This window comes from Sorex araneus, chromosome 4 (assembly GCF_027595985.1).
Source record: "Sorex araneus isolate mSorAra2 chromosome 4, mSorAra2.pri, whole genome shotgun sequence".
Taxonomy (NCBI): domain Eukaryota; kingdom Metazoa; phylum Chordata; class Mammalia; order Eulipotyphla; family Soricidae; genus Sorex; species Sorex araneus.
This window is the reverse complement of record NC_073305.1, coordinates 193,896,218-193,919,912: the sequence shown is the minus strand read 5'-3', so window position 1 is coordinate 193,919,912 and position 23,695 is coordinate 193,896,218. Positions and strand designations below refer to the sequence as shown.

General features: G+C 54.3%; 2 protein-coding genes across 3 annotated transcripts in view; one reads left to right on the top strand and one right to left on the bottom strand.

The window, feature by feature from the left end:
• The window catches only part of BAIAP2L1 (BAR/IMD domain containing adaptor protein 2 like 1), an 80,703-nt gene extending 63,998 nt beyond the window's left edge, over positions 1-16,705 (top strand). Inside the window, exons 4-14 of one of the 2 annotated variants that reach the window (XM_012934701.2) lie at positions 2,810-2,871; positions 2,976-3,047; positions 4,268-4,405; positions 4,897-5,049; positions 6,772-6,939; positions 8,233-8,380; positions 10,858-11,065; positions 11,555-11,632; positions 13,010-13,178; positions 15,867-15,904; positions 16,276-16,705. In XM_012934701.2, the coding sequence (XP_012790155.2) occupies positions 2,810-2,871; positions 2,976-3,047; positions 4,268-4,405; positions 4,897-5,049; positions 6,772-6,939; positions 8,233-8,380; positions 10,858-11,065; positions 11,555-11,632; positions 13,010-13,178; positions 15,867-15,904; positions 16,276-16,351 (1,310 nt within the window). In that variant the 3' untranslated portion in view covers positions 16,352-16,705. Of the gene's footprint in view, positions 1-2,809; positions 2,872-2,975; positions 3,048-4,267; positions 4,406-4,896; positions 5,050-6,771; positions 6,940-8,232; positions 8,381-10,857; positions 11,066-11,554; positions 11,633-11,939; positions 11,990-13,009; positions 13,179-15,866; positions 15,905-16,275 lie in introns of those variants that run through there. The other variant, XM_055136303.1, reaches the window with a different exon arrangement.
• A 975-nt stretch (positions 16,706-17,680) lies between these two features.
• BRI3 (brain protein I3) lies at positions 17,681-21,890 on the bottom strand. The gene is made up of 3 exons (XM_004617328.2): positions 21,615-21,890; positions 21,159-21,261; positions 17,681-18,055 (listed from the first exon to the last, which is right to left on the bottom strand). The coding sequence occupies exons 1-3, from the start codon at positions 21,754-21,756 to the stop codon at positions 17,923-17,925; spliced, it is 378 nt and encodes a 125-aa protein (XP_004617385.1). The 5' UTR covers positions 21,757-21,890; the 3' UTR covers positions 17,681-17,922.
• Positions 21,891-23,695: the final 1,805 nt, after the last annotated feature.

Below are 23,695 nucleotides of genomic sequence, written 5' to 3'. Positions count from 1 at the left end.
ATGAGGCTGACCCGGGTTCGATTCCCAGCATCCCATATTCCCGATTCCCAAGCACCACCAGGAGTAATTCCTGAGTGCATGAGCCAGGAATAACCCCTGTCATCGCCGGGTGTGACCCACAAAGGAAAAAAAAAATCAGACATGGAGCGGCACTTGCTCTCAGAAGAAACTCCTGTAGATTGAACATAAAAACTGTTTTCATTTTCTGTTTCCAGATCCACTCTGGCAGCCTGAATAATCATGGTCAAATGTTTCTTAATCCTTTTTATGACTACGGACTCAGTGGCTGCTGTTCTGAGGTCAGCATTTAAATTCCACGAACTGTGAGGGACAGGAAAAACAAGGGTTAGGTCAGGTGCTCAGCTCCTGCCTGGCCGCTGTGAATGGGCTGTTTGATGGAGTCTTTCCACCTGGTGCCCGCCTGGCGGCTATGAGGTGGCAGTGCTGCCCTTCGGTGCCCGCCCGCATGCCCGCCCCTGCTTGGGGACCGCGCTTCCCAGAGATCTCTGTTGTGTAAGGCTGCAGAAGTTTGTGATGGGATGAAGAAGCATATGAAGGCCCTGCTCTAGCCTGACTCACTGAATGACTGGAGCAAAATTATTTTTAGACTTTTTTTTTTAAGTAATCTGATTTGCCAAGAATAGAGGGCTTGATTTTCCAATAATCAACATGACTTTCTGTTGTGCTTGTTTTTCATCTCTAGCTAAGCAGAACTGAGGCCCACGCACGCGGCCCCATGGTAGAGCACTTGCCTTGCCTGTGTGGGCCCTGGGCTCAAGCCCCGGCACTGCCCCCAAAAGTGAAAGGAACTCAGGTTATTCCAATCAATGAAATGATGTGTCTCCTCTTGTTCATGTGAAGGCTTCCTTTCAGAAGAATTCTTGTTTGTTTTGTGTTGTTTCAGGAAAATTTAATTATGGGCAAATGAAATCAGTGTCAAGGATATAACATGGGTGAGGTGGAGCTGTGAGTGTATAGGGCAGTCCTGGCAGGGGTTTATCCTGCAAGTGCTATTGGGGGGCCACAACCCCACGGTGCTTAGGGATTACTGGTACGTCTCTGAGCCTTACAAGGGGCTCACCGACAAGCCACTGTCTGACCTGACCCCACCCTGTTCAGGTAGATGGCCTCGGGCCAAGGAGTAAGTTTATAGCTGGGGTGCCCAGGGGTGGAGGGTGAGGCAGATTGTATTTGTTTCTGGAAAGATCCCTGACACCTTAGAGAAAGAAGACCCAGCAGAAAGTGATCTGGGAGAAGATAATGATAGGAATTTGAGTGTTGCGGAGAGGGAGCAGGAACTCCTAAGAGGTTGACTGGCGGGTTTGACTGTATATCTGCGGATATCAGGGGGAAATTAGAGGCGCCGCCACATCTGTGGAGCAGATGACTGCCTGTCATAGATTTCCTGTCTCTTCCACCTGCCCTCTCCCCCCAGCATTGTGCTGCCGGGGAGCAGGGTGAGTAAGGGCCCTGGTTCAGGAGAGAGCACCCCAGTACCAGGAACAGGTGTGACACCCAGGGAGCGTTGGTCTCAGCCCTGGTGCCTGGCTGGCCGGCAGCCCAGAGCTGGGATTAGGGCGCGGCATGACTTCAGTCTACCAACTGAAAGTGACCCGGTGCTATGCCCCGCTGGGTCTGTTCAGGAAGGATCAGATCTCTGGTCTGAATTGAGGGGAAGAAGGGACTTCCGCCACCCACAGGTGGAGGGCTGGGCTTCTCGGTAGAGTCCTGTGGAGGAGGTTGCTGAGCCATCATCCGTCCCATGTTCTCTTCCTGGCCCTCCCAGTCCTGCTGGCTATTTGTTCACCCCCAGATTCCCCACCGTCTGGCCCTGAGCAGGAGGAGGGCTCCCTGTCTCTCTCAGACACTGTAGTCCCCATGGATGACCCAGCAGAGGCCCTTGTTCTCCGTGCTCCGGCCCACTTGGCCCAGGAGTGGGCCTTGCAGACCAGGTGGTCTTCTGCTCTCGTGCAGAGCTCCCTTGTCCTGGAAACCCTCCTCTGCCGAGCGATGGTGCTTGTTTCAGACCATCAGTGTCATCCCAGGAGATGTAAGGCAGAGCCCTGTGCCTGCTGTCATTTCCCATGGCACCAACATTTTCCAGAACAATAAAGGTAAAGATGAGGGGAAAAAATAATCTTTGGCATGTATGCTTGACAGATCTATCACTCTGGGTAGCACATTGGTGGAGGAGAATGGGCACTGGTGGAGGGTTGGGTAAACGATTACTGTATGACTGAAATTCAAACACAAAAGTTCGTAAGTTTGTAACTACCTCATGATGATTCACTAATAAAATTTTTTTTTTAAGAAAAAGATAAATCATCTGTTCCTACAGGCAAAATCCTCTAGTGAGCAAGATAATCTTTTGTAAGAGAATTTCAAAACTCTGGTAAATAGGATGAAGAGGTGTGAGGCGAGAACAATGTGACTGCAGGGGGTCCTTCAGGTGACCGGAGAGCGTCTTCCCCAGCATGCTCCGCACCAGCACTGGGGGACAGTGCTTACTGGGTGCAATGCTGGAGGGGCTTCTGTTTGGTCAAAGAGGGCACTGAGTGATTTTTCTGGAAAGGAGGCAATAGAGCGAATATGTTTCGGACTCTCTGTTGAACATAAATTTGCTTGCAGCTGTGCATTCCCTATCTGCCCCCGCCTTGGGGCGTCAGTCTGGGTCCTGAGGGACAGAGCCTGGTGCTGACAGCCCAGGGCGGTGCTGCTCCTACTTCCCTCTGTGATTTCACAATCCTTTGTGAATGTCTGCAGAAACACACGCCATGACTTTCTCCCTCATGTCCGGTTTTGTTCACAGGCCATGTTCTCATCGAGATTTCCAACACCCACAAGATACTCAATGAGAGCCTGGACGAAAATGTATGTTACCTGTTTTTATATTTACAAGATGTATTGGTTTTATTTTATGGAGATCCTCAGGTACAAATGTTTCCCTCTTCTTTTCTTTTTTCATTTTCTAACAGTTCCGAAAATTTCATAAAGAGATTATCCAAGAGCTAGAGAAGAAGACAGAACTTGATGTCAAATACATGAACGTAAGTCTGTGGCTTTGCTCCCCCTGCCATGCAGGACGGAGTCTGGGCATGAAGCTGCACTTTCTGGACGCTGCCCTTGCCTGTTGGCCGAACTTGGGAGAAGATTTCTCGACCTTTTATTTAGCAGCAGCAAAATCCACAGATGCATAAAACCAACAAAGTCCCTTTGGGCTAAGTGAGATCATTTTTGCTAACACTTGGGATCTTTATTTAAAAGCAGGGGGGAAATATTGCCAGGAATCACACAGCTTCAGAAAGTTGTTTTGAAAGAGATGCATGTGGGTGGGATCTGCACCAAGATTAGTGCACTTCGGCTTTCATAAGTGTGAGATGGGGTGGTGGGAGGATTGGGAGGCACCACCAGGGGCTCCCTGGGGCTCCCAGTCCAATTGTCAGAGAACCTCTCCTGCCTGGTATTGTCACTATTACAGTTTCCTCCATCTGCCTGGCCTTGGCTCCGGCTGGCACAAAGGGCTCTTTCCTTCCTGCCTCTCTGCTCTAGAGTAGTGGCTTGATGTGCCCCCCAGCCCCCTTTCTTCTGACCAGGACTCCATGTGACGGGTAGTCTGCAGTAACCCTGCTGCCCGAGAATGCAGGGTGCTTCAGAGGAAGAAGAGGGGTCATTTGTGGCTCAGAGTCCTGAAGTTGACACCTTCTATGCGCATCTAACAAAAGTCAAACTGAGACTCAGAGTGGCCTCTCAGTGTGGATCAGAGGGTTTTAGAGAAATCAGGTAATTGCAGAGATCACATAGGCGACGGAAGATGAGGCTAGAACTTGACCTAGAGCTATTGGGCTCCAGATCCAGTCAGCTATCATAAGTGCTGCTTCCCAGCAACCAGAATCGCTGGAAGTGAAAAGACCTGTCTGTGCTGCCCGTGAAACCAAAAGCCAAACTGCACTCAGAAATATGGCACTTGATGTCATTTACCCACCACAGCACTTACTATCACCTCGTATCTAAAATCCTTGAGGAAAGAGGGAATAAGTGAAAGAAATTTTAAAAAGAACCCATTGTTGTTCCGGAGAGTTGCACTTCCTGTTAGGTCCCCTCATATGGAAAGGGGACCTGAGGTTGGACTCGGGCTAGGCAAGGTGGACAATGCTGGGGGGTGGGAGCACCACGACTACAGTTCGCCAGGCCAGTGAAAATGGTTGCAGAAGGAACTGCGTGACAGTTTGTGTGGCTGCAATGAGTGAGTGTGACATTTAACCTACAGGCGACCCTCAAAAGATTCCAGACAGAACACAGGAGCAAACTAGATTCCTTGGAGAAGTCACAAGCTGAGCTAAAGAAGATCAGAAGGAAAAGCCAAGGAGGACGGAATGCACTTAAATATGAACACAAAGAACTAGAGGTGAACTTTGTATTGTTGAGGAGTGGAGCTTGAGGGACGTCTGCTTGCCCTGGGCAGCCCGCACTTCTCTGATCCTCCCGCTGCTGCTGTCACAGTTACAAAGTGTTTTGACCTAGTGTATACTGCCCCCCAGAAGCACGCACATGTCTCCCTATGAAGGGCGCAGAGCCCACCTCTGTTATGGGGGAGTGGGGAGGCTTTGGGAAACCTCACGATGACTCGGAAGTAGAGTTTGAATTCAAACCCACTGGTTACAAAGCCCAGGATTTTCCGGCGAGCATATCCCTGAAGCACAAGTTTCCCAGTGGAAACCTCAGGTCTTGGCCAACTTCCCTTCTCTAGTGAGTTGGGCGTCTCAAGGGGGATGCTGCTGCTCAGGTTTGCTCCACTGTCAGACAGGCTGAGCCTAAAGGTGTCAGACGAGCCTGTCAAGCTGTGTAGGAATTTGAGTCGTCATGTCACATGTGTGTAATCACTATTTGTTTTCCTAGTATGTAGAAACCGTTACTTCTCGGCAGAGTGAAGTCCAGAAATTTATTGCAGATGGCTGCAAAGAAGCTCTTCTTGAAGAGAAAAGGCGTTTCTGCTTTCTGGTGGACAAACACTGCAGTTTTGCAAATCACATCCATTACTATCACTTGCAGGTAAGTGTGTCACTGATAGGGCTGCACGTGATAACTTTACTTCATATTAAAAGGCACCCAATACTTTACTTCATATTTAAATGCATCCAATCCTTTGTCTTCTACACATGTTCCATATAAAATGATGGCGTATTTTATCAATTAAAAAGGTACTAAGGTGGGGCTGGATCGATAGCACAGCGGGTAGGGCGTTTGCCTTGCACTCGGCCAACCCTGGTTCTAATCCCAGCATCCCATGAGCACCGCCAGGGGTAATTCCTGAGTGAAGAGCCAGGAGTAACCCCTGTGCATCGCCGGGTGTGACCCAAAAACCAATAAATAAATAAATAAATAAGGTGCTAAGGAAGAGTTTCAGGCCAACGGAACATGAAAAATTCTAAATCTAGGTGAACTGGTCAGGTGTCTACTCAGAATATTTTGTTAACTGATACATCTGTATCTAGTCATTAAGCATTAAGGCAATGCTTCATGCTCGAAGCACAGTAACTTATTACTCACTTGGCTTACTATCTGTGAGTCAGCTTTTCTCAGACTCTGACACATCTTCTGCTACACCTAAGCCACAGGGTAAATCCCAGCAGGCCCCAGCTCCACCCATTTGCAGGGTTTGAGAGTCTGTGTTATTCCTCTGTGTAGAAAGGTACCATTGGTGACGATGCAGGCCACAGACCCCATTCACGGCATCACGTGTGACCAAGGTTACTTCCTCACTCCTCCTGGTTAATCACAGTCATGTGCACTGGAGGCCTTACTGGCCTCCTCGAAGCATATGCATTTGTAAGTTTATAACCCCTGGAATCATTATAGATCAGGTGTTAAGTCCTCCCCATTACCCTACAGTCAAATCCAGGTCCTCGTACCTCCAAGGCTCATGCTTTAGCCACATCCCAGCCCACCTTTACTCTTACTTACATCGCACATTCTGTAGGACCTGTATTCTTGGGCATCCAAAAATAGATTAACTGAAGTCAAATATTGCTGGGCCACACCCAGCAGTGTCAGGGCTTACTCTAGCTCTGCACTCAGGGATGACTCCTAGTGGAGCTCACGGCACTCGGTGGGGTGTGCCAGAGATTGAACCCAGGTCAATGGCATGCAAGACAAGGTTCTCTGTACTATCTCTTCAGCCCATTGTGAGTAGCTTTGTAAAAGCTGAACAGGGGGCAACTTCCTCTTCTTAGAGGAAGTTGGCCCAGTGTATATGGCTGTGTCATATGTTGCATATTCAGTCAAGTTTTTGCAGCCTTGAGGAATATTCTCCTACAAGATCTGAAATTATGGCAGGAAGGATGCTTTGCAGTTGCTTTGTATGAGGCAATCATTTTGTGAGGGAGCATCTGTACTAGCTTCAGCCATGACACCTGCAAAACCCTTAAGCTGCTGGTCCCAGAGCCTCAGTCAGGGCTGGACATTGCTTCAGCACAGCCCTTCCTCCAAAATGCCACCCAGCACTGCTCAGGGTTATTCCCAGCTCTGTGCTCAGGGGTCACTCCTAGTAGTGCTCAGTGGTTGTTAAGTGTCAAGGAGCAAATCCGGAGCTCACACTTGCAGAGCCTGTGCACCAGCCCCCTGAGTGATGCCCCTGACCCCTTCTCCCTGAATTTAACTCCGCCCCCACACTTCTGGTGCTCTACGTCCTGAGCAGTATTATTTGATGTAATTTGTTATCGGCTTGAACAGTGCATCTTTGTGTCTCTGGTTTTATTTCTTTGACCTTTCCAGTCTGCAGAATTGCTTAAATCCAAGCTGCCCAGGTGGCAGGAAACCTGTGGGGATGCCACCAAAGTGCCTGAGAAAGTCATGAACATGATCGAAGAAATAAAGACCCCGATCTCCACCCCAGTATCTGGAACTCCACAGCCTTCACCAATGATTGAGAGAAGCAGCATGGTAGGAAACTGGAGATCACTTCTGGTGGGGCTTGGGGAACCAGAGAGGATACTGGGGAATGAACCGGGGTCTGCTGCATCCAAGGCAAGAGTCCTTCCTGCTGTCCTGTCTCTCCAGCTCTTGCATTATTTTAAATATAGAATCCTGCAGCTTAGTAGCACTTCATATGGAGCCTCAAATTCAGAGACAGGAAGTAGACTGCCAAGGGTAGCAGGAAGTTGGGGCCAGGGCCGGGATGTAGCTCAAGTGGTACAGCACATAACTTGTATGTGTGAGGCCCTGAGTTCCATGTTTGGCACCAGAAAGCCCCTGAGCACTGGATGTTTATCCTACCATTTTACTTGTTTATTGGTTTTGGGGTCATACCTAGCAGTGCTTAGGGCTTCTGCCTGATTCTGCACTCAAGGATCACTACTGGTAGGGCTCAAGGGGCCACATGGGGTGCTGGGGAATGAAGCTAGGTCAGCTGTGCAAGACAGGGCCTGTCTCGCTAACACGGCCGCACGACTTTTTCTAAAACCTGAAAACATACAATCTTTTAATGGAAAACTAATTATCAAATGCCTCCTTATTAGGGTTATCTTGTTTGGGGATATAACTCCCACAACAATAGTGAGTTTTGTGTTGAAATATGGAACGTAATCAAGGTGAAGAGAAAATGAAGTGAAATTCATCAGTTATACAGTTGGGGTGGGGGGTATACCGGGGATTTTGGTGGTGGAATATGGGCACTGGTGAAGGGATGGTGTTTGAATATGGTATAACTGAGACATAAACCTGAGAACTCTGTAACTTTCCACATGGTGATAAAATTTAAAAAAAAAAAATGAAGAGAAATTTAAAAAAAAAAAAGAAGTGCAAAAAAAAAAAAAAGACAGGGCCTGTCTATTTCCATTATACCATCTCTTCAGCCCCAATGCCACTATTTTTTTTAAAAAATGTGGTTGGGGGTGGGGGGAAGAAGGCACTAAAGAGATAGTACAGCAGGTAGAATGCTTACCTTGCATGTGGCTGACCCCAGTTTGATCCCAGCATCCTATATGATCTTCTGAGCCAGAACCAGGAGTGGCTCCTGAGCATCGCTGGGTGTGACCCCAAAACAGTCAAAAAAACAGAGAGAGAGAGAGAGAGAGAGAGAGAGAGAGAGAGAGAGAGGAAGAGAGGGAGAGAGGGAGAGAGAAGACAGACAGACAGACTATGGGACAGAAAGTGGGGTTTCTGTGTTATGGACCTGCCCTGAGGTCTGTGAAAACCCATTGCTATGTTTTGTGACTAGTAATAAAATTTTCACAGGTTGGGAACAATTATGACACACTTTCTAAATATTCACCAAAGATGCCCCCAGCTCCTTCAACCAAAGCCTACACCAGTCCTTTGATCGATATGTTTAATAATCCAGCAACAGTTACACAGAATCCAGAAAGGATAAATAATTCAACAGGTAAGTTATTTTGTTTGGTTTCCTTTAAAATACCTTCTTAGGTGGTTTAAATAAATGCTCTGGATCAGTGTCTCTCAAGGCAGCAGTGCGTAAACAGATCTGGGGCACCTGCTCAGCACCATTTTGAGGAATTCCATAGAACAGACAGTGTTCTGGACTCTTCTAAACCCAGAAGACAGCTCCAACATCATAAGTTTCTTCAACAGTCTGCATACAGAGTGAACATACTGCTGGAGGATTTATATTCTAAAATAAAGCCATATGATATACAGAGCTCATACTGTTCCATACTGGAGGCCATTGTAGTAAAATTTCTTTTTCAATACAACAAACTATAAAAGTTCACCTGACAGAATCATGCATATTCATCTCACGAGTAGACTTGGAGGCTTGAGTTCGCCTGTTGACGCTTCTCAGCTCCACTGAACCTGTTTCAGCAGGTTGGGACAAGTGATCAAGGAGACATTTCAGGTGACTTTGGTTCCGGTTTCCTCTGCCCACATGGCCAGGCACCCAGGACTCTGCAGACTGAGGCCTCTGTCTCCAAGGCCCCTTCCACATGCAGGGGATGGCAGCTGTGCACTGCTGCAGAAGCCCGAGGCACCAGCACTGCGGCTGGGAAGGAAGCGAGGAAGGAATTTCCCGTCAGCCTCTAGGAGGAGAGTGTGGTTATCTGCTGATACTTTTTTTTCTTTTTGAGTCACACCCAGTGATGCACAGGGGTTACTCCCGGCTCTGCATTCAGGAATTACTCCTAGCGGGGCTCAGGGGACCATATGGGATGCTGGGAATCAAACCCGGTTTGGCCACATGCAAGGCAAACGCCCTACCCGCTGTGCTATCTCTCCAGCCCCCTCTGCTGATACTTTTGATGTTACAAACTCTATAAAGCTAAATATAGAAAGGTCTGTGCAGCCCAGCCACTTAAACAAATCTTCTCGGTCCACAGTAAATAAAAGTTACTGCTTTATTACCTTAAGACACAGATAGCTCACTAGTGACGTGTTAAGGATGACACATTGATATTATAATTAGTAAGAGTTTGCAAGAATTATGGGCTGGAGTGATGATACAATGGGTAAGGTACCCATATAGCGTGAACATACTGCTGAAGTGTTTATATTCTAAAATAAAGCCTATGATATACAGAGCTCATACTGTTCCATACTGGAGGCCATTGTAGTAAAATTTCTTTTTCAATACAACAAACCGTAAAAGTTCACCTTGGACAAGGTACTTACATGTCCAAGCCAGGTTTGACCCTCAGCACTCCGTATGGTCCCCTGAACTCTGCCAGAAGTGATCCTTGAGTGTAGAGCCAGGAGGAAGCCCTGAGCATCGCTGGGTGTGGCCCCCAAACAAACAGAATTTGCAAGAATTAGAAGGTGGAGCTGGAGCGATAGCGCAGCAGGTAGGGCATTTGCCTTGCACGCAGCTGACCTGGGTTCCGTTCCTCTGCCCCTTGGAGAGCCTGGCAAGCTACCAAGAGTATCTCGCCCGCACAGCAGAGCCTGGCAAGCTACCCATGGCGTATTCGATATGCCAAAAAAAAGGTAACAACAAGTCTCACGATGGAGACATTACTGGTGCCCACTTGAGCAAATCGATGAGCAACGGGATGACAGTGATACAGTGATACAGACAGAAGGGAATCAATCTTTCATGGTTAACCTAATATTAGATATGTTACTAGGCTAGCAAAATTTTAGCAAGAAAGAAATCTGAAAAGAAAAAACTTCATTCTTTCGGGGCTGGAGAGATAGCACAGCGGGTAGGGCGTTTGCCTTGCACGCGGCCGACCCGGGTTCAAATCCCAGCATCCCATATGGTCCCCTGAGCATGGCCAGGGGTAATTCCTGAGTGCAGAGCCAGGAGTAACCCCTGTGCATTGCCAGGTGTGACCCAAAAAGCAAAAAAAAAAAAAAAAAAAAAAAAAACTTCATTCTTTCTCTGTCATGGGTCTAAGCAGGCAGTTGGGTCTGAGCTGATGCTTCCAACCGCCTCTTGGGTGGATGCAGGCAGCAGCACCTTGCTGGGTGCTACAGTGATTCTCTCGGGAGTAGAGTTGCCCACTTACTTGCCTGCTGTCTCCTGTGCCTGAAACACAGCTTCTTTAAGCAGAAACACAGGAAGGGCTCCCCGGTTGCACTTCAGACTGCTACCACCCCCTTACTCCCCCCCCCCTCCATCATTCTTGCATCCCTAGGGAGGTGGGAGCACAGTTCTAGCACCTCCTGAGTTGGACAGTGCAGAGGGAGCTCCACGCCCTCCATTTATCACCCGCTGGAGAAGCACTAGTAGCACCAGTCCTCCTGGTCTCTTAGGCCCTGTGTCCACCTCTGTCTCTGCAGCCCCTGTCGTCCTGCCAGAGGAAGCCCTGTGGGGTTCCCGCAAGAGGAGAATGTCCCCTGTAGAGTTTGCTCACTTGAATCCCCGGTTATCACACCCTGAAAGCGTCCTGCCCTGTTTGCTTTCAGACTCCTCCGATGACCCCAGTTTGCAGCGGTCTGTGTCAGTTGCCACTGGACTGAACCTGATGAAGAAGCAGAAAGTGAAGACCATCTTCCCCCACACCGCCGGCACCAACCAGACGCTCCTGAGCTTTGCCCACGGAGACATCATCACCCTGCTCGTGTCGGAGGAGAAGGACGGCTGGCTGTATGGGGAGCACGATGGCACCAAAGTGTAGGTGGAGGCCCCGGCGCCCTCTCTGTGTGGATTCTGTCATGCTCAGCCAGGACTCCACTCCCCATTTCCTTCCCGTTCAGTGCGCTGGAGCCATTCTTTCCTGGGCTGTCTGATCCGTGTGCGGGCAGGTGACGCCCCTGCAGCCATCCCTGTCACTGGGCTCACATGTATTTTATTGCAAGTTCTGGTTTCCTAAGGGTGATCTGAATATCATATTTGAAGACTCAACATATAAGCAGTTTAATACCTTCATCATTTCACCAGTGTGTATGGTTAAATCCATTTCTATGTAGATCATTCAGGTGTTAGAACCACTATGGGGAAAAAAACGACTCCAAAACAATCCAAAATAAAATGAATGCTATATGTCACATGCCCGCCACATCCTGTGGGGATGGTGGGTCGGTGTGTGGAGTGTCCCACACAGTCCCTGGAGGGCTCAGGAGCTCTTTTTGCCTAGTGCTCATGAGCTCTCTCTGTCTACAGGAGGGGCTGGTTCCCGTCATCCTACACCAAGTTGCTGGAAGAAAGCGAGAAGGAAACGGCAAGTGCGCCCCCACCCAGGTAAGACCCCTGGCTCCATCCTTCAGCCACAGGAAGCTCACCTTCGGCCTGTTGGCAGGCGGGCCAGAATTCTGTGCAAAGGGCAAAGGGGCTGCTCCCCGCTGTTTCTCTTGAATTCTGTTGTCCACAGGAACGAGCCCCTGCTTTCAGCCCTCGCTGGGTCCCCCAGAACCCTCAGTGTGCCCACCACCTAGTGCTGGCGAAGTCCACGGCACTTGGTTTCCATCTCGGGCTTCCCCGCAGCCCCTGATGCCGGCAGGCACCACTTCCTCTTCTCCTGACCGTGGCTCTCTTCCTTCCTCCCCAGCCAGCCCTCCTCAGCCTTTGGGGCCTCCCTCCTTCAGTGCTGACATACAGGTATCCTGTGTGTCTGTCCTCAGTTCTTTGCCTTCTCTGCACGTCCTAGGTTTGTGTACCCCAGGGGTTCCTTCACCTCCTCCGTATCCATCACCCCCAAGTCTGTGTTCCATCACCACTTAGAGACTGCTCTACCTTGGTTAGCTCCTTTCATTCTTACCAGCTTGTGAAGTAGATCCCCACTCTAGAATGGGGGTTGGGGGCACTGAAGGGTCTAGAACTCCAGGGCACCCAGTGGGGACGATGGAGACCAGAACCCACGGTCACTTATAGACCAGGCAGCGCTGCTTGATTGTCCCACAGGGCCTCCTCCGCTCTTCCCTAAAGTGTGTCTGTCTCCCTCTGTGCTCCCCATTTCCTAATTTGGTCTCTCCTAACCCATCCCCTCTCCCCAGGGCCCCTTGGACGCCCGTGTCTGTCCAGTCACTGGCCCAGAACCCTGAGCCATCAGCTGAACAGTCGCATTGCCACTGTGCAGAGAAAACTGGCCCAGAGCCTTCAGCACGTCAAATTGGGGTGTGGGTGCATGGGGTGTGGAGAGCGGGCAGCTGGAGTTGAGCCCAGAAAACCATCCCTGAGGTGATGATGATGATGATTAATATTATTGTTGTTGGGGGGCCACACCCAGCGGTGCTCAGGGCTGACTCCTGGCTCTGTGGTCAGGGATCACTCCTGGCAGGTTCAGGGGACCACATCGGGTACCCGGAACTCATCCTGGGGTCAGCCGCATGCAGGGCAAGTGCCCGTCCACTGCACTGTCCAGTCCCAGATTTTGTTTGACTCTGAAGTACTCTCGGGATTTTGTCGTGATCTTGTTTTCTTAGTGGCTTCCGTCAGCGAGTTAGGACAGACCCCTCGCTGGGACCCTCCATGCTGGAGAGCTCCCAGATTGCTCTGCATGTGTGTGTGACCTACTCCCTCACCCGGCTGCTGTTTATCTGCTGTGGCTGTGGGGTGGATGTTTGGGATGTTTGGGATTCCCGGCGGGCGCTTATCTGCTGCGTGTTCTCTGCTCTCCAGCTCGGCCCCTGTGAGAAGCATCAGTACTGTGAACTTATCGGAGAAAAGCAGCGTGGCCCTGCCCCCGCCGGATTACGGGGAGAGTCTGGGTGAGAAGAAGGCAGGTGTCCCCCGGACCTCGCTCACCTTCAAAGGCCCGGCACCCAGGCCCGACGCACCCCCCCTGCCTGTGAGTAGCACTTCGGGGTTCCACCAGCAGCACATGGGAGGGGCTGTTTCTCCCGCCTATGGGGGGTGGGCGCACTGCCCCCTTCCTCTGGATTTCCTCTGCCACCAGGCTTTCCATCTCCTGAGTTCACTCTTTCTGTTTCTGTTTTATCTTGGAAAGGCTTTAAACACAGCAGGTCCCGTTTGCCAGATTTTATCAGGCTCTGTATCTGCCTTTGGTGATGGCTGTGGGCCACAGCTGTTTTCCACATTTTCTTCCTTTCCCAAAGTTTCTGCTATACTAGGTGCAGTGTGAATCTTCTTCCAGTGGCGGGGGGGGTGTGGGGGGTGGCGGTCACAGGCTCGGGGTGGGGGGGCCAACGCACTCAGCCCCTGGGCAGTGAGTGTGCTGTGAGGCAGCCCCTGGGAGCTGCAGAATGAGTGCTGCACAGACCATCTGACGGGGAACTGTCACCCCCATGTCTTCAGGGGGCCATCGGGTGGAGGGCATCAGCCTGAGACTGGTGCCGCTCACAGGGTGGGGGGCCAGGTGGGATGGAGCCAAGGGACAGACATGCTCAGGGCGTCTCTGGAGGATGCCCCCGTGCCTCTATGCCCAAGTCAGATGAGCAGCACAAGGCCAGCTGCTGCCCCCACCGCCCCACATTCCTTCCCGTGATGCCATAGCGCCCCCCCACCTTGCCAGTGAAGGTGGCCTGACTGAGGACAAGGGCGAGAGTGGGCACCACATCCCGCCTCCACCGAGTCACGGCAGCCACCCTTCCTGCTCAAGTCCTTCAGGTCCTCAGCACAGCCATCAGTGTTTTCGTTCTAACGAAACACAGGGCAGAGGGGCAGAGGTGTGCTGGAGACAGCCCCACGCCTCACTGGCACCAGCGGTTCTGTCTGAAGAGAATCAGGCCTGTGATAGTGCAGGTGACTGAAGGGGCTCAGGGAAGCTGCAGCAGCTTACCTACCTTGCCCACTGGGGCCAGAGTCCCTGCAAGGCCCACAGGCAGGTGCTGGACACCCCATGGAATCCAGGGGTTTCTGACTGATATCTGGGCTGGACTCGGACCCCCATTCTGCCTGTATCCCTTCTTGGCCCCAGGCAGCCCTTCATGCCCTCTTGACCATGGGTGACTATCCCACACATAGTGACATGTGACATTTGCCTGGCCCCTGCTATGCCTGTATGCTGGGTAACAACTGTCCTGAATGGTCATAGTGCCGCCCCGGCCTCAGAGACCAACAGCCCCTGCTATGCTCTCAAGAGCCTGAGGAACAGCAGGGAGGGAGCAGGGCTGCAGGTTGCGGGGTGCCTGCAGGGAGTCACCACCAGGGATAGAGCAGTCCCCAGTACCTGCTCAGGACAGCCTGGCTTGTCTTCGGGAGGTGGGCGGGTGATGGGCTGGAGGCAGATTCAAGGTGGTGAGTGGACTGGAAGCCACTTCTGGAAAAGCACCTTCCCTGGGTGCTGGAGCAATAGCACAGCGGGTAGGGCGTTTGCCTTGCACGTGGCCAACCCGGGTTCGATTCCCAGCATCCCATATGGTCCCCTGAGCACCGCCAGGGATAATTCCTGAGTGCAGAGCCAGGAGTGACCCCTGTGCATCGCCTGGTGTGATCCAAAAAGAAAAAAAAAAAAAAGAAAAGCACCTTCCCCGGGGACACGCAGCTGGACACGGAGCCACCCCACACAGGTGGCCGGGCAGTCCACACTCTAGGGCTGCACAACCACGGACAGGCTGTGGCCAGGCTGTGGTGGTGGCACCTGGTTTTGAAATCTTGGGGCCACGTGTCCTGGCAGGTGTTTGGACCCCATCGCTGCTCTGGGCACGGGGTCCTCCCTGGCTCCCAGCCCTCCTTCCTCACAGCGCAGATGTTCCGAAATGCCCGTTGCTGCCTCACAGATGTCCGTGTAGCTAAACTCAGGCTAAGGTGGCTGAACCTTTGCCCTCTGGACAGCTGGTCAGGCCTCCAGTGGGGCGTGGCTCTGGCTCTCAGATATGGGGGGACAGGAGTCCTGCCCCAGGGGAGAACCCAGCACTCCGCCCAGGAACGATGCTTTCCAGGCCACTCTCTCTGGGCTTTCTGCTGCCGGGCAGTCCAGGGGCCCTGGGTACTTAGAGGTGGCAGTGCACACTTCCCCGATGCGCCCATGATGTGACGCTGCACCAGCCAGCCCTGGTCTGCTGGCACTACAGGTAGAAACTGGTCACAACCACAGATGGCCAGGATCAAGTGAGGGTGCAGAGGCCAAGACCTGCCTTGGCACAGCTTATAGCTCCCCTCTTTGCAGAATGCAAGGCGCCAGGTCAAGGTGTGAAACATCCCAAGGCAGGGAGTGCAGGTCTGCACCCCAACCCCAACCCTCACTGGGCCCCATCCTACCCTCAGCCAGGAGTTGCATGTGACCAAGAGGCAGCTCAGGCAGCACCACACTGCCCTCTGCTGGGCGCTGCAGGGAAGCTGCACACCGATCAGGGCAGAGCCCCGCCCACTGTGGGTTTGTAGCCGGTCACCGGATCTGCATGATTAGCACCCAAAAAGCCAGCCAGAGGAGACTCGAGCAGCAGGCTCAAAGTCTGAGATGGTGGACTTGCTCTGCACTAGAAAGCCCCGACCCCCCTTTTCCTGTTCTGCCCTTCCCCCCCACTTCCCCAGATGGCCCGCAGGATCCGTAACTTCACCCTTGTCTTCCTCACAGAATGATGCCAATGGGACCCCAAAGCCGCCTTTCCTCAGGTATGTCTCCCTCCTGGGGCATGACCAGTAGCACCCCCAGAAGGACCTATGCTTGGTCCTGGGTACCCCTGCCCAAAGGTAGGGTCTGGAGAATGTGGCTACTTGGTTCCCTTTGTCTCTGGGTTACAGGGCCTGGGGGCTCCCAAAGGAGGGTTTCCTGGCCACATGCTGCCTTTAGCATCTTAGTGACCCAGACCCTCTCCTCTCAGGGGGTCTGTCCCCTGACCTATCACCCTCACTCCAGGTAGGACACATGATGAACTCCCATGTCAATGACATTTCAAACTCAGACCGGGGTGGAGGTGGCAGGATCTATAAGAAGGTTCAATCCCCACCTTGTCCTATTTCTGCTGCCTTCTGCTTCCCCACAGCGGAGAAAACCCCTTTGCTACTGTGAAGCTCCGGCCCACGGTGACAAATGACCGCTCCGCACCCATCATTCGGTGAACAGGCAGCCGGGGACACCCCGGTAGGTTCCTCTGACATCCGGCTCCCACCTGCGAAATGATCATGATCAACCTGCACCTGCCCCGTGATCCGCCCGCCCCGGCTGAAATGTAGCTGCCCCGACAGTCAGCGCTTCTCTCCCAGCTGCACTGGAGATGAATGAGTATGTTAGTGATCAGCTCGATTGTTTCAAATAGTTTCTCCCCATTCTGTTTAAAATGGCCAATGTGGTTCCAATCCGTGTATCATTGTTTGAAATACCCTGATTGTTTTTATAGCCAAGGAAGGCTAGCCCATGCTTCTGGCCGTCCAAGCACGTGCTCTGAAGTTGTGTTATATTCCTTGAAAGAAAATATCGTGTAAACTTGCATCTTAGCATGCAAATCATGATTCTAAGCAATATAAATTATAAGAATATTGTATAAAATTTAATTTTTTAATTTAAATTTTTTCTATTGTACAGACAATCATGTGTAGAGCAGCAATGGCGAATGCCCGCACTCCCAACATTTTACATGTGGGGGAGGGATGGCGGGAAGACATGGGGGTTGGACTCACTTGCGGTGTAGTCCCTGACTTTGCTGACGAACAGCCCATGCTACCAGCACACCCCCAAGTATTCTCTGGGCACTCAGAACCTGCGGGGCCCCAGTGTGTCCCAATCCCATACGGACTAGGATGGGGAGGGGTGGGGAGAACGGACGTGGCCAGGAGGCCTCATGGTGGCTGCTGGGAAGAGTCCAGAATCCCTTCAGCCGAGATCTGCCACCATATACTCAGAATGCTGCTGCTGGGGGGAGTGCACCCCAAATGGCTGCTGGTGTGGAGCTCCCGATCCAGGGCTCAGTTCCTCTCTTCTTCCACCTGACCTGGCCCAGGTCCACACAGGTGAATCATGCGAACCTCAGTCCCAGCCCACACCTCAGGTCTGCACCCCGCTGCACTTCCACACCCCCACTGGGGAGCCGGGCAGGACCCTAACCTGAGGGCTCAGTTCATCTAAGGAGCTAAGATAGCGCCCCCTGCTGTGCCTCGGCTGAGCAGCAGGGAGAGGGCAGCGGCGGCCAGTTAGGGGAGACCCTGGCCTCTGGGCTGGGCTAAGACTAGGTAGGTTACCGGCTTCTGAGAAATTTGCTGGGTGCTGCCAGGGCCCCAAACAATCTCTGCAACAGTCAGGGGACCCCAGTCCATTCTGAAAACAAAGAGGTAGAGACAGCGCATTCCCTCAGGCTGTGCCTTCCAGCAAGAGCAGATCCTGGGGGGCTGAGGGCTCCTTCACAACCTGATGGAAGTGGTAGTGTACACGCCCGAAATAAGCAGAACCAGGTCGGCAGTGGTATGAATCTTGTTTATTTAAAACACCTTTCTCAAATTGAAGACTGCGAAAATAAAAGCAGTGTTTTATTGTCATGAGCCGGGGGACACTGCTGCTCTATGTCCCCACTTCGCGACCCCTGGGCTGGCAAGTGCCACACAGATCCCACCTCACACTCCCAAGCAGTCCTGAAGCTTAACTGGAAAGCGACTGTACAGACATTTACATTGGAAGGACAGCCGGGCCCAGGCTCCCTTTAACTAAAGGAGGCTCCGCAGTTGGGGCATCTTCGCTTCCTCAAGGCGAAACAGCAGATGAAACCGAAGGGGAATAAGATGATGGCCAAGAAGATGCCCAGGAAGGTGAAGGAATCCTCCAAGACGCCAACCCTGTGGGAGGCACGAAATGAGCCAGCTGCAGCCCGGAGGGTACACAGGACCCCAGACTGCAGTTGTGCACTGCCCTGCAAGGACCCCAAGGGGTCGCAGGATGGGCATAGCCCCAGGAAACCTGAGAAATGGGATGAGGAATCACCCAATCACCCAATTCCAGGGCCCCAAAGTTCCACCTTGCAAACAAAACAAGCCAAATTCTTGCCCTTCTAAAAACAAGATCAAAACACACTTTTTTCTTAAATGCTGAAAAGTTTGTTCTTTTTTTATGTTGGGGAGACATGCACACACACACCCTCCCCTCCCCCGCCCCTTGTAAGTCTTACACTATCTTTTTCCCAAAAAAACTCCTGGGGCCAGAGCAATAGAAAAGTGGGTAGGGAGCTTGCCTTGCAGGCAGCAGACCCCTATTTGATCTCTGGCAACCCATATGGTGCCCCCGAGCACCACCAGGAGTAAATCCTGAGTACTGCCAGGTGTGGCCCAAAAACAAACAAAACTTTCTTACAAAAACATTCTCAGGGGCCTGAGCAATACGACAGCAGGGTGGGTATTTGCCTTGTACTCAGCTGACCCAGGTTAGATCCCTGGCAACCCATATGGTCCCCTGAGCACCACCAGGAGTGATTTCTGAATGCAGAGCCATGACTAACACCTGAGCATCGACAGGTATGACCCAAAAAGTCAAAAAATAAAAGGGGAAAGGGGGGGTCGGTGAGATCATACATTTGCCATATGTGGCCAATCTGGGTGTGATTCCTAGAACCCCGTACAGTCCCCAGTCCTGCCAGGAGTGATCCCTGAACACAGGTGTGACCCCAAAACAAATAACTCTACAAAGTCAAGCTGAATTTGATGGGATTGGGAGGGACCTGCAGACTGACCTCAGTGCCCCGGCTGGGGGAGGGAGCGGGCTGGCAATGGTGGGACCCAACCCTCAGGGGCTTCCCCAGGGTCCACAACCCTCCTCAGCCACCATCCGCCTGCCCTTTGCTGCCTCCTGGACCAGCTTCAAAGACCTGCATCTCCCACAAATTCTCCACCCATACCCCAAACCCTGCTCGATGCCACCTACCACTGGAGGTCTCCCAGAAATGTCATTCTCGGCCACCAACCCCTATCACAAGGCCCAGGGGCTGACCCTACGCTCATGACTCCTGGGAGGACTGTGGGGGCATGCGCTGACAGGGCCCTGGGCACCTCTGGCTCCCCAGAGCTGAGCTGCAGCTGGGGTGCCTCGGCAGACACCACATGCACGACAACATGCTCGGAGGTGCACAAAGGAGATGATGCAGGAGCCCCAGGTCCCACCCCCAGCACCCAGCGGTCTCTAGAGCACACCCCGCTCCCCTAGACATGTTTGGCACTGGGAGACCCCCGCACCCCAGCACACCAGGAGCTGAGCTGAGGCGCAGACAACAGTGTCCTGCTGGGGGAGGCTCCAAGCAGGGTTCAGAGCCCCACCCCAAGCCCCCGCTGCAGCCTGGCTGGCACAGCCCATCCCAGGGATGGGGCATGTTCCAAAGAAACGCATCGGTTCCCAGAGCAGAACCCTGGGTGCACCCACTTCCCACCTCCCGTTCGTGCAGGTGTGGAGTTCAGAAATTAACAGGCTCGCTGGGCTTTCTGGACTGACCCCAACTAGAATGTCCCCTGTGCCATGACTCAAGTGTCACTGTCCCCACACAAGTGGAAACAGCCAAGTTGAGAAGGACCACTCAGGCCTGAGGGCCCACAGTGGACACAGGAAGCAATTCCCAGACCCCAGAAGGGAGCACAGTGCTCCCTCGTCATACCAGGTCACACCCCACCCTTCTTAGCACCTCTGCCACCTTCAGGGTTCCAGGGTCCCCACTCCAACAGGTCTCCCCATGTGCAGGCAGACAGGGAGACCGTGCACGGGGACCCCAGCTCCTCTTTGGGATGGGGGTGCCCACAGGGCTACGGTCACCGGTGTCTCACACCCCCGACAGTCCAGGTATTCTCAGAGTTCTCCTGGGGTCACCTGAAGCCACTCTGATGCCCCAGGATTGATCCCTGGAGGCAGATGACCGTGAATGGGTAACACTTTTGGACTAGCTCTGACTGCCCTGGTGCCCCCAAACTAGACCCAGCAATAAGCCCCTTCCCACCTCCACTCAGGGCGGCGAGGCCACCCCACAAACTTCCACCTGCCCTGCATAGTCGCTGCCCAGGGCTGAGGTGAGGGGCGCACACTTCCCGGGGCCAAGTTGGGAAGCACTACCACAAGCAGCAGCAAAAGGCCAAGGAAACCCAGGCTGCCGGCACCCCAAAATGACACCGACCCCCACCCAGTCCTGCCAAGCAAAGTAGGGATAGGCACAGCATGGTCACCGGAGAGGAGAAATGTGTCTCAGGCCTGGCTCCACATCCGGTCACACCTACTGTCCCAACCAGGTTCTCCTGCTGCCCTGGCATGGCTACCTCCTCAGCAGGCAGGTCAGCACAGCCCGGGACGCCCTGCCAGGAACCCCGTTCCAGAGACGGGGGACAACAGTGTCACCCACAAAAAAAAAGCCAAGTCCAGGCAAAATGGGTGCCAGCCCTCCACCAAGCAGGGATCAGGACAACTGTGTCCCACCCAGAAGCAGCCACGGGCCTGCCTCACCAACAGACACCCCTTCTGTTCCAGCCAGACCGGCTCCTCCCAGGGTACCCCTGCACCACAGGCAAGGTCCCAGGGTCTTCCTGCAGAGGGCTGCTGGGACGCACCAGGCCTTCAAGGGGCTCCCACCATGGGGGCCAAGCCTTGCCCCCGTGCCACCCTAAACACACAGGCTGCCTCCAGGGCCTGAGTTTCACCAGTCATGTCCCGAGACGCCCCCAACCCAGCAAGGGAGCAGGTGGGATGGAAGAGGGAACAGGGAGAATGAGAAGGGGACTTGGGCCTTGCCAGCCCCCAACCCCAGGCAGGGGCCCCCACTCCTGCAAGCAAAACCCAGGCTCACACCCCCACATCCCTGCCTGCACCCCAATCCGTGGCACTGGAGCCCTGAGGACAGAGGTCCTGCCCGTGCTTCTGGACCGGCAGAGGTTCGAGGGAACAGGCCTACTCGGACACTTGTTCTTGGGGACGCACCTGCACACGGGGCAGCCTCCGACGACCACGATGGAATTGGCGGGGTACCTGGTGACGGTCCGGCTCTGGATGTTGTACACTCGAGGCTGCGCGGTGGGGATCCCTGCGGGCAAAGAGCGTGTCACAAGGAAGCAGCGGTGGAAAGAAGAGGGGCGTCGGCCGAACCGCCCGCAACCCCCACGCACACACCCACAAAACTCCGCGTCCCGAGGTGCAGCCCTGGGCCGCCCGCACTCAGAAGCTCCCCAGCTTCCTGGGGCGCCCGACGCGGGGCAGCACCCCTGGAAAGTTGCCCCAGGGTCCCAGCCGGGCAGCAGCCCCCCAACTCCAATCGCTCAGTGAGTCCCCCCCAAAAAAACCCCACCCGGGGTGGCGCTCCAGACCCCCCCTTCCAGGTGGCGCCCCCGGATCCCGCCACGAAAAGTTGGCGTCTGGGTGGAAGGTGCCCGGGCCCACCTGTGACGAGGTAGGGGTAGGGCGGCGGCGGGGGCGCCGAGGGGATGGCGCCGTAGCCGGGCGGGCCGCACGCGAAGTCGCCCTGGCCGGCCTCCAGGTTGTAGGCGGGCGGCCGCTCCCCCAGCAGGGGCTTGTGGGCCATGGCGGGGCGCCCCCCGGGTCGGCTCCCCGGGCCGGGCGCGCTGCAGGCGGCGGGCGCGGTGCAGGCGGCGGCGGGGCTCGGGCCCCTCGGAGGCGGCCGCACCGGCTTCCCCCGCGCCGCCCGCGGTCACAAGACCCGGGTCACGTGGCGCGCTCCGCGGGGGGGCGCCTTAAAGGAGCCGCGCCCGCCCCGCCGCCACTTGTTGGCCGGAACCGCGCGTGGCACCGCCCAGCCGGGGCGGGCCCGGAACCTGGGTCTGGGCGACCTTTAAGGCGCCCGCGGGAGCGCGGAGGCCCGGCCCCGGGGGACCCCTCGGGCGCGGCACGTCCCGCCCACGCTCGGCCGAGGAATCGGAATCGCGCGGTTTGCCAGCTGTGCCCTTGGCTCACTGGTGCGCTCCGCGAGGCCCGCGCCCCATCTGAGCACCCGTGCGGGCCCCGAGACAAGCTGGGGGCAGAATGACCCCTTCGGGCCCCTTCGCAGCCCTTCCAGGACCTTCCGTGCCATTTGCTCCACCCCCGCTTTCCTGGGTCTGCAACTGGGGGGGCGACCCCAACTCCGAGAGTCCTATCTCCTGAGTACTGGTGTCGCTCCCTGCCTGTGTCCAGTCCTGGTCATTCTGAGAATCCTGAAGGGCTTGCTGGCCCCGGGGGTCTTCGGGGGCAGGCCCTGTGCTCCTGGGCAGCTGTGAGAAGTGGAAGCGGAGTGAATTCCCCTGGCAGGGCCCGGGAGTCCGGCCCTAATCGCCCCTGCCTTGATGAAGCTCCCACCTCCGGGGCTGTCCATCCCTCTTCCAGCCCAACTGAGTTGGCAGATGTCCATCAGCTTCCCGTCCAGTTCCCCTTTGCTTGCAGGCCAGAGTCCCGTAACCCCCTCAACACAATGCCTGGCCTCTGGCTCCCTTCTCCCCTGTAACCAGTGACCCCCACCAGCCAGTCCCCTGGTTCAAAAATTCAGAGTGAAGCATGTAGGGGTGTGGCTTGGGGGCCACCCATACCGCCCAACATCACCTAGAACACTACCGGGGTCAAGAAGCAGCCCCACCTGGCAGGGGTGGCGTCAGGGCAGGGGGCAGGGGACACCAGTCCCAGCCCGGAACCACAGGTGGCCCAACACAGCACTGGGAATCTGCCCAAGGTCCAAACCAAAAGACAGGGACACAAGGGAACAGGGCCAGACAGCAACCAGCAAAATGAGGGTTGGCATGAGGGTTGTCCTGGGCACACCCAGGAGTGCCAGTGTGGCAAACCAGGGGCAAGCTGGTTTCAGGAGCCAAGAGGCGCGTTCGTCCAGCAAGAGGGAGAATTTCCGGATGGCGCCCATGAGAGGAGCACAGGGCAGGGAACCTCCCCACCTCACCCCCCACTCCACCGTACCCCCACATACGAGCATCTGGTCTAACTGTTCAGAAATGGGCCCCGGAGTCAGAGATAGTGCAGGGGTGGAGGTGCTTGTCCTGCACCCCTGCATCCTGCTGAATTTCTGGCACCACAAGAACCACCAAGAACTGCCAGGGTCACTCCTGAGCAGAGCCAAGAACAGCCCCTGAGCTGTGTGGCCCCAAAACCAAAACACAGGGGGGAAGGCCCAGAGAGATAGAACTGGGGCTAGACATCTGCCTTGTAAGTAATCGACTCAGCTTCAATCCCCAGCACCCCATATGGTCCCCTGACCCCCACCAGGAGTGATCCCTGAGTGCAGAGCCAGGAGTAAGTCCTGAGAACCAGCGGGTGTGGATATACCTATCCCCACCAAAGAAAAAGTGGGCTCTGGCCACAGGGAGAAGGGTGGGCCTGGGCCAGGGGCAGCTGGAGGGAGGTGGGGGGATGAGACCCAGGGAAGGGGGACCCCAGGAGGGTCTGGATCCTGGGAGAGGGTGGGGACCTCAGGAGGGTGTACAGGCTGAGCACAGGTAGGTCAGTACCCGCTTGGGGATGTG